This window comes from Oryzias melastigma, linkage group LG6 (assembly GCF_002922805.2).
Source record: "Oryzias melastigma strain HK-1 linkage group LG6, ASM292280v2, whole genome shotgun sequence".
NCBI lineage: Eukaryota > Metazoa > Chordata > Actinopteri > Beloniformes > Adrianichthyidae > Oryzias > Oryzias melastigma.
Genome location: NC_050517.1, coordinates 7,530,734 through 7,539,600, shown reverse-complemented (window position 1 = coordinate 7,539,600; position 8,867 = coordinate 7,530,734). Strand labels below are relative to the sequence as shown.

Sequence of the window (8,867 nt, the reverse complement as noted above, 5' to 3'; positions counted from 1 at the left end):
TTCTATACAAATCATACAAACCAAAGATTCAAAACACAAACAAAACAACAAATTATTAAACAAGCATGCATCTTACCTCAAACAGTCTTCCTTAATTCGTGGCAATAACAAAAAAAAACATAAAAACAACAACAAAAAAGCATAAAAGAAGCTAGATTGTAACAAAATTTCCCACATATTTCAGTTTGTCCATCTGTGCTAATCTCAATACCACTTACATATATATAACTACCTCTATTTATATTTATGGATAAAAAAATAAAATAAAAATTCAGAATATTACACAGCATCCTTCACTTTAAATATTCAAGAAGCACCTCACTTCCCTCCACTGCTGATCAAAAACCTTCATTTCATTTAAAAGGAGGCGTTCATTTTTACCATGACAGAAACTTGCTTGAGTTTATTTTTGAATTCATTTATTGTTGGTGATTTGATGCTCTTTCAATTTAATGTAATTCTTTTTCTAGAAATAACAAATAGTATGTTAAAAACCCCTCTTTCTTCCCTTTTCTTAAAAAAAATAAAATAATATTTTTAAAAGATTTCTTTGAAAAAGTTGAGATTTTCTACCTTTCTGCGACAAGATTTAGTCTTGAAAATATAGACATCTATATTTAGGTAAATTGTTCTGGTCATTAAAAATATTAAGTCTAAAAAAAGAAACACTTGTACACTTTTACCCCTGAAAAGTGTCCTATTTGAATCTACCCTTTGAGCATCCTGTAAGCTAAGACCAGAATGATGCATTTTAGATCAATGTGTTCAAAAGATTCTAGACAAATAAATCAATTGAAACTTTCCTGTTTTCCTAAATTAAGTAAAAACTCACCATTCACGAAAAAACGTAAAAATACTATGTGAAGTAAAAATAATAAAAATAAACTTAAAATGAGGCCTTTTGAAAACAAACGACTCAACATGTTTAAGATTTATTGTCTTAAAATAAGTTTATGTTTTACTGAGAAGTTGCTTGTGAGTCAGTTTTCTTTTATATCAAGTGTAATGAGATATTTAAACTTGTAACTACGTAAACATACTTTGTGTTAGATAATCACGTCTCTAACAGCCGACTCTCCAAACAAATGGAATCTAGAGATCTGAAAATCCTGATGGATCCTCGTGGAATGATTTCCCGCCCTCCCCCTCCTCTTTTGGCTTCATCTTTCATACCACAAATTCACTCCATCCAGAGAGGGAGTGAGCTGGTTTGAACCAACACGAGACTTGAAGAAAAGGACCTAGAAAGACAAAGACATAGAAGAGGAGGGAAACGTGATCTCAGTTTGAGCTGATCCCACTGCCGCTGGACGGAGACAAAGCTTGCAGAAGCGCTGCAGAAACCTCACAGAGTAGACATGTCCTCCACAGTGAATCCTCTCGTCCTCTATTCTCTGTGCCTGATTGTGGGTTCAGTCTGGAGCCAGAGCTCCACTCATGATGCCTTCATAATCCAGTACCTGGAGAGAAGACTGCTCCAGATGGAGGTGAGTTTCTGCCTGTCTCACATCCGTTCTGATTCCTTTCTTTATTATTTTATAATTCATTTGTGAGCAAACGGATCATTTGAGTCTTTTATTAGAGTCACGCTCTCAGCAGTTCATCTGGCTGCAATGTTTTTGGCATGTTGGTGCAGTCTGTCTGTTTTCCATAAAGCTTTTCTTACTCTGGAATGAGCCGATGTAGATCTCTCTGAGCATTTCCTGCACATCTGCAGCAACAAACTTTGCTGTAGATACAGACTGTGATCCTGCTGCATGTGTAAGTGTGTTCTGTGAAAAAGCTGCTGACTTCAGGATGTTTGCAGAGTCCAGTCGGTAACACAGCTTCTGACAGCTAAGAGCATGACTGTGCAAGGACTACAGGTCCCACTTTTCATGAATAAGGAGCTTCTTTAAATTTGACTTTTGAGAATAAAGTTGTACTGAGAAAGGCTCCTAGCAACATGCTGTAGAAAAGTATTTGCCTCCTTCCTTTTGATGCTGTTGTTTCTTGTATGATTTAGATCACTTGTGCCAAAGTCAAGGCCCTGGGGCCGGATCTGGCCCACCGGGTAATTCTATCCGGCCCTCCAGATCATTTTATTTTATCTTTATTAATGCCCCGATGTTATCTTGTGTTCATTTCTAACTTGCATAATTTTGACAAAATATATTTTCATGGAGGGTAAAATATTAAAAGTTATTTAAGGTTTAAGTTGATTTAGTCTGGAATAATATTCCTGGCTTTTTTTATTATTCATAATTATGCTATAAAGTTACAGTTTTAAAGTTTAAAAAATTGACATTCTGCTAGCTTTTTGGACTGTTTTGGAAATTAATAAGATCTTTTAGGCTATTTTGGAGTTTAGCAAATATTTCAGCTACATGCTAGCTGTTTTGGCTAATTTAGCCTTTTTTCTTTAGTTTTTTTAGGCTGTTTTGGAGTTTAGCTAATATTTCAGTTACCTGCTATTTATGCATTTTGACTAATTTAGGCTTTTTTTCATTTTTTAGCATATTTTGAAATTTACTGTTTTTTCAGCTACATGCTAGCTTTTTTCAGGGACATTTTTTTTGGGACATTTTGAAATGTACCTTTTTTAAGCTACGTGCTAGCTGAAACTGTTTTGGCTAGCCTAAGGGTTTTTTTTGTTAGTTTTTAGGCTAATTTGGCATTCAGCTAATATTTTAGCTGGCTATCAGCTTTAGCGTTTTCAGCTATTCAGCTTCAGCATTTTTAGCTATCAATTTCAGCATCTTCAGCTATCAACACTAGCTTATTCAGCTGCCAAATTCATACTAGCATGATGGCAGGTAACGTTATATATCTAGTTCATATTTATGTTAAAAAGTTACTGTTTTAAAGTTTTAAAAATTTAGTTTGAGAGTGTTCAATAAATGTTTATCCTGTTCGGACCACAACCTAAAGCATATTTTAAATTTTCTCCTCCTGTGTAATTGAGTTTGACACTCCTGACTTAGATCATTGAACTACAATAATAAAAAAAAATAAGCTGATTAATTATCTTAACTTTTTTTTATCTAGCCCTTTATTTCAAACAGCATGTAAAGGGCTTCTTGGACCTGCCTTGGCTCGTGCCTGACATTATTTCCGGTTAAGTGAAAAAAAATATTTGTCAACGTTTTTTCCATTTAAGTTGATACTAAATGAAATGGAGGGCAGTTCAGGCTAAGGCCTAAGAAATGTTGTCACCTCATCAGTGTGTGGGGTTGTATGAAGCAGCAGAATAACTTTTTTCTTTTCACATTTTCTCTCTGAAGTCTATATAAAAACTGACGTTTGATTTGTTCCATCGTTCTCAGGAGCGTCTGAGTCAGTGTGAGCTCAACACGCAGAGCATCACCCAGAAGAACTACGACCTCTCCTCTGAGATCCGGGTTTCTCTGTCCACACTCAGTCTGCTGAGGTCCGTCTGCCTGAAAACATTTTAATAGGTTATTTCATTAAACTGTAAAGGTGGATAAATAATAACAGGATGATTTGCCCCTGCAGATCGGAGGTGAAGAGCCAGGTGGACGACCTTTCAATGCGCATGGATCGAGTGGAGAGAGAGCTGGAGTACTTGGAGAATAAAATTCCAACTCCGCCAAATATTGAGATGGAAGAAGCTCTGCTGGAGCAACAGATAAAGGATGCAAAGCTGGAGCAGCTGAAGAAGAAAGCTGGAATCAAAGTGGAGAATGGTGAGGCGAGCAAGTGTGATGGTCAACGACTTCGGAGAGAATTAACCAAAGAAAGTTGAGATTTTCAGAGTTCCTGATGTTGTAAAAAATGTTTTTCTTATTCTTCCAACAACTTCAGACTGCAGGACAACTCTGAGTCAGATCAAGTCTCTGAAGATTGTGAAAAAGGCTGGAGACGTGTACGGCTCGTGGTTAAAGGACACCTCTAAAGGATCCAATAAGGCCTGTAGTCATTTAAATGTTTCTTTTAGCATCGCACACAGACCAAAAGTTAAAAGTTAAAGTCCCACTATTTGTCACGCACCTAGGTGTGTGAAATTTGTTCTCCGCATTTGACCCATCCCCTGGGGGAGCGGTGAGCTGCAGACACAGCCGCGCTCGGGAACCATTTGGTGGTTTAACCCCCCAGTCCAACTCCACTGCACAATCTGAGATGTACATTTTGGTTTCAAGACTTTCAATTGAGATGGGACTAAAAACTGACAAGATACTATAAATCTTGTTTTTTAAGCTTTTAGGGCCAAGTCTCACACTTATACCAAAAGAAAATCGAATTTTTAAAAAATACCATAAATCTGAACTACAGTCCATTACTGAGCACCCGTATCACCTCCATCCCTGCATATATCTCCAGATCATCCACCATGATCACCATGAATCCTCCCTCTCTAGCTTAGACTCCTCCAGGAGGGTATAACCACTTTTAACATTCATCATCGCATCTTCAGCTTCCAGCTAGTTTCAATATTGTATCTGTCTCTATACTGTTCTCTTGAGTGTTTACAATTCTTCCTTCCATCATGTCGGTGAAAGTCAGTTACTGTGTGAAGCAACTCAGGATTGGGAGAAAGAAAAGCTGCAGATGGATTCATGACTGGACATGGACTGTGACACCACAAAAAGTAGAAAATACTATGATGTGGAACTGGAGCAGTGATGAAAGGATTCTTAAATACCCGACTAAACTGGTGCAAAATATGATCCTAATGACACGCAACTCAAGAAGTCCCATACACTCATCCTCCAATGTCAGCAGTCAGATAAAAAGAAAACTTTATTTGCAAATCAAAGCCTTCAGCTAGTTAAAATGTTGACATTTCTGCTTCAGGTCTACCTGTTCAGTGGAATTCGGAACAAAACAGTGCTTGAGTTTCCGTCGCTGCAAAGCTTCAAAAAGAAGGCGAAGCCTCAGACGAAGCAGTTGCAGCTGCCGTTCCACTGGCAGGGCACAGGGCACGTGGTCCTCGATGGATTCCTGTACTACCACAAGGCAGATACCCCCAACCAGATCCTGAAGGTTTGTGCCTGCACTGAGGTAACCATAACCACAAACTTAGAACTATGGAGATGGAACAGGTTTGTGAATCATGTTGCAGATCAGGTGGTTTAAAGTAGTTCTAGATCCCGGTTCATAGCTGCAAAACATTTTTAGCTAGTTATTGGAGGACGTTGAGCCCTTAAAATGAGCTTTGTTACTTTAATGCTTTAGAATCACAATGCAGAAAGTGAGGATGCCTCCTTTTTTCTGTCATTCTGTCACATAGTTTGATCTACTTAACAGCACAGTGGTGGACAGGACTTTCATACCAGGGGCAGGCAAGCTCCCCACCTACAGTCTGAATCTCAACACCTACATGGACCTGGCAGTCGATGAACTGGGCCTCTGGGTTATTTATGCTGATCCTGACTATGGAGGAAACCTGGTCATCACCAAACTGGATAAAGGTGGAGTTTCATTTAGTTTCACCTCATGTTAGCCCTCAGTGAAGGTTCAGAGGCATTGAAACCTGCTAACAAATAGTTAGAAGGATGCACTCTGTACTTAAGGTGATGACAATCTTGAATAAATGCTGGTTATTGGAGGACCCAAATTTAAGAGTCTTGATGGCAGGAACTCATTTATGAACTAAAATCAAACATTCTAAAAATAAAAAGCCCAAACTAAAAGATTATAAATCTGTACCTCACAATAATTTGCAGTAGAAAGAACAGAGATTTAATAACTGTGCATTGTTAAATGCGTCCATAATTAAGTCACCGTCATAAATCACATTTACATCCTAAATTAGTCGAATAAAGGTAGTTTTATTCTTTCTTACCACAAAAAACTGTTGTTGTTTTACATAGAATATATAGGGAAAAAATGTAAATATTAAAATAAACTCCCAAAAGACCCACAATAAAGTCTATTGTGATCATCCATCTTCTTTTTAGCTTTTTGGGACAAAATATTAGTTTACAACACAAATCAATGATGTCTGAGACCGGGGATACACATTCTGGCAGGGGAACATACCTTGACACTACACTTGTAAATAAAAATACAAACTCAATTTGTAACTCAAGTAAAACATAAAAATATATACAGAACTTGTGGACGTCCACAGGTTCTTTCAAGTAAAACATAAAATGAGGCTTAGCTTTTTTTTTGTAGCAATTGGTCAGGTTACATTATATTAATTTCATAAAATTGCTTTAAGCGTTCAGCAGTCAGCTTTGTCTTTCTAAAATTTTATTTTTTATTGTCCAAAACATGCAGAACAATGATGTAGGACAGGTAGAACATTGAGAATTCCAGGGGATGGCATATATTACAAAACAAACATTACAAAGTAAACATTACAAAGCACACATTGCAAAACAATGTAGATCCACCCCTGAATTAAGTTGACGTCTAGAGTCTTCGTCTCCAGAATTTGGGTCCTTCATTCCAACCACAATAATATCTGCAAACATAGATCATTTGCAAAAAGTGATTGTTATCACAGAAGATGTTTTGAAGAATCTTTTTGTTGTTTTTTAGGAACTTTGGCAGTGGAGTATACCTGGGATACACAGTGTAAAAGTCGAGATGCTGAAGGGGCGTTCTTGATGTGCGGGACCCTTTATGTGGTCTACAACACAGGCTATGGAGGGCGCTCCACCATACAGTGTCTGTATGACATTCATGACACCATCCACAGGTTAGCATTTTGACTGATGAAAAAAAAAATCACTTTTCAAAATAAAATAAAAAATAAATTTAAGACTTGATATTAGAATTTAAAGAACACATAATTGTTACAGCTGGCCAGTGGAGGAAAACCCACATGCTGGAAGGACTCGAACAAATCTAGAGTACTTCAAAAGATTTGACAACATAACCAGGAATGAACAACTACCACAGCTACTTAAGACCAAACAGAAAACCGAAGAGACTAAATTCCTTAGTGAAAAACCTAATTAGTAGATACAGGCAGCTGTGACTATCCCAAGCAGAACTGAGAGGGAGGAGGCATCCAGGAGAAGTCACAGCCAACCTGCACCAAATACAAGACACTTTTAGAACATCTTTGCTCATTAGAATAAAATATAATACTCTTTTGGTTTTAAAGGGACCACACCGAGATTTTCTTAAGCCTTTCAGAATGAGCTATGTCCATATAGCTCGGAACACAAAAAAACATCTTATTTATGAAATGTTAGTTATTTTTGCGAGTTTTTTCCCACCCGGAAGTAAAACGACTCGATTTCATTTCGTCATCCTAGAGCCTTTCTTTCTTCGTTTCTCCCATGAAAATAAACAATATTCTTTTTTTTTTCAAAACATACCATGTCTCTACTTTTAGATTGTGAGGACCCGCTCATTTTCGTGGGTATGGGAGAGGTTGCTGTTGAGAGCTCAAGTTTTTAGAGGATTACTCAGAAATGCGTGAATGGATCAAAATAACACTTTGCGGTTCTTTATAGTGAAGAATGGACAGTATAATACACTTAAATCTCAAAAAGTTTGTTTTTCATAAAAGCTCAAAAAATTGGTTATTTATGGTATGGCCCCTTTAGATGGGTAAATATTCATTAAACTTCATTTTAGGAAAGTTTGTGTTCAATAGTTTAACTTCAGCATTCAAATCAGAAGGAATTTGTTTTTAAATATTAAAACCCCGACCAACATTTCATTTGAACCAAAGACTTGACTATTCATGCAAATGTATTGAAGATTTACCCATGACATCTTAAATGTATCCTAGAAAATGTAAAACTTTTGGTATTTTCTGTCTATTTTTAAGTTGGATCCAAACTCTTCAGACTGCATTTTGAGTATAGAAAAACTGAACTGAAGCTCTTTAATGTTTTTCTCCTTTGAACAGCAATGAGAGTCCTGTGATGTTCTTTCCAAAGCGCTACAGCAGCCACAGCAGCATCCACTATCACCCCGGAGACAAGCAGCTGTATGCCTGGGACGATGGCTACCAAACCATTTACGAAGTGGAGACACGCAGGAGTTACTGATTCCTCAGAGTGATGCTTGACTTCTTTTTTACATTTATGGCTTCAAACATCACAAAGAACTTTTCATGGTGAGGCTGGAAAGGCTGCTTATCCAGTCATCTTGTCCTTGTGATCAGTGCTGGCTTTGCTAATGAGATAGTTTCTTCCTCCTAAAGAAGATCAGTCACTAAAGGTTTCTAATGCAACTGTAACTTTTATGGTTTTATTAGTCAACAATAAAGATCTATGCTTTTTTTCTTGGCATCTTTATGAAGTCTCCTTTTTGAGAGGAAAAATGAAATACACTCAAATGTTTATTTTCAGAGTCCAGGGTAAATGTTCTGCTGGATGTCACTTTGAATTAAATGAGTTGGTTGTTGATCAACAACCAGATACCATACACCGCGGACACCACAGGAGGTCCCACACAGCTCATCAAAAGTTCAAAAGTTGACCGTTTGAAGGAAAATTGTTGGATCCACAACTCCTCTGTAAAATCACCAACCACTACCCCAAAATCACGTCCTCCATACCTGCTCCCAATCAACAAAACTCAAAAGGAAAAATGGTAAAAGTTTAAAAGCAAAACCTATTTAAAGTAGGGGTGTGTATCTTTCCCTCTCACACGATTCAATATACATCTCGATACATGTTCCACGAATTGATAAAGGATTCAGCTAACATTTTGGGGATTCGATAGTCTGATCCTTTAACCAAAAATGCATTATTTAGATTTTTCTTTTCAAATGGCATTTAAAGCTTTAAATAAAAATGCATGGCGTTTGACAGATACATTTATTCAGGTATTGACTTGGAAGATGCAAGTTTATTGAAGCATGTAAATAAAAAGACAAAGAGGGTGGAAAAAAACAACTTGCCAGATATTGATTATTTACGTCTTGTGTGATTTTATAGCTTTTAACCAACATA

At 37.0% G+C, this 8,867-nt stretch overlaps 1 protein-coding gene across 1 annotated transcript; it reads left to right on the top strand.

Moving 5' to 3' along the window:
* The first annotated feature begins 1,072 nt into the window (after nt 1–1,072).
* olfml1 (olfactomedin-like 1) lies at nt 1,073–8,456 on the top strand. The gene is made up of 8 exons (XM_036212230.1): nt 1,073–1,487; nt 3,306–3,409; nt 3,496–3,686; nt 3,805–3,908; nt 4,795–4,983; nt 5,231–5,411; nt 6,490–6,649; nt 7,817–8,456. Exons 1-8 carry the CDS (start codon nt 1,359–1,361, stop codon nt 7,956–7,958), a joined length of 1,200 nt encoding a protein of 399 aa, XP_036068123.1. The 5' UTR covers nt 1,073–1,358; the 3' UTR covers nt 7,959–8,456.
* The last annotated feature ends 411 nt before the right edge of the window (nt 8,457–8,867 follow it).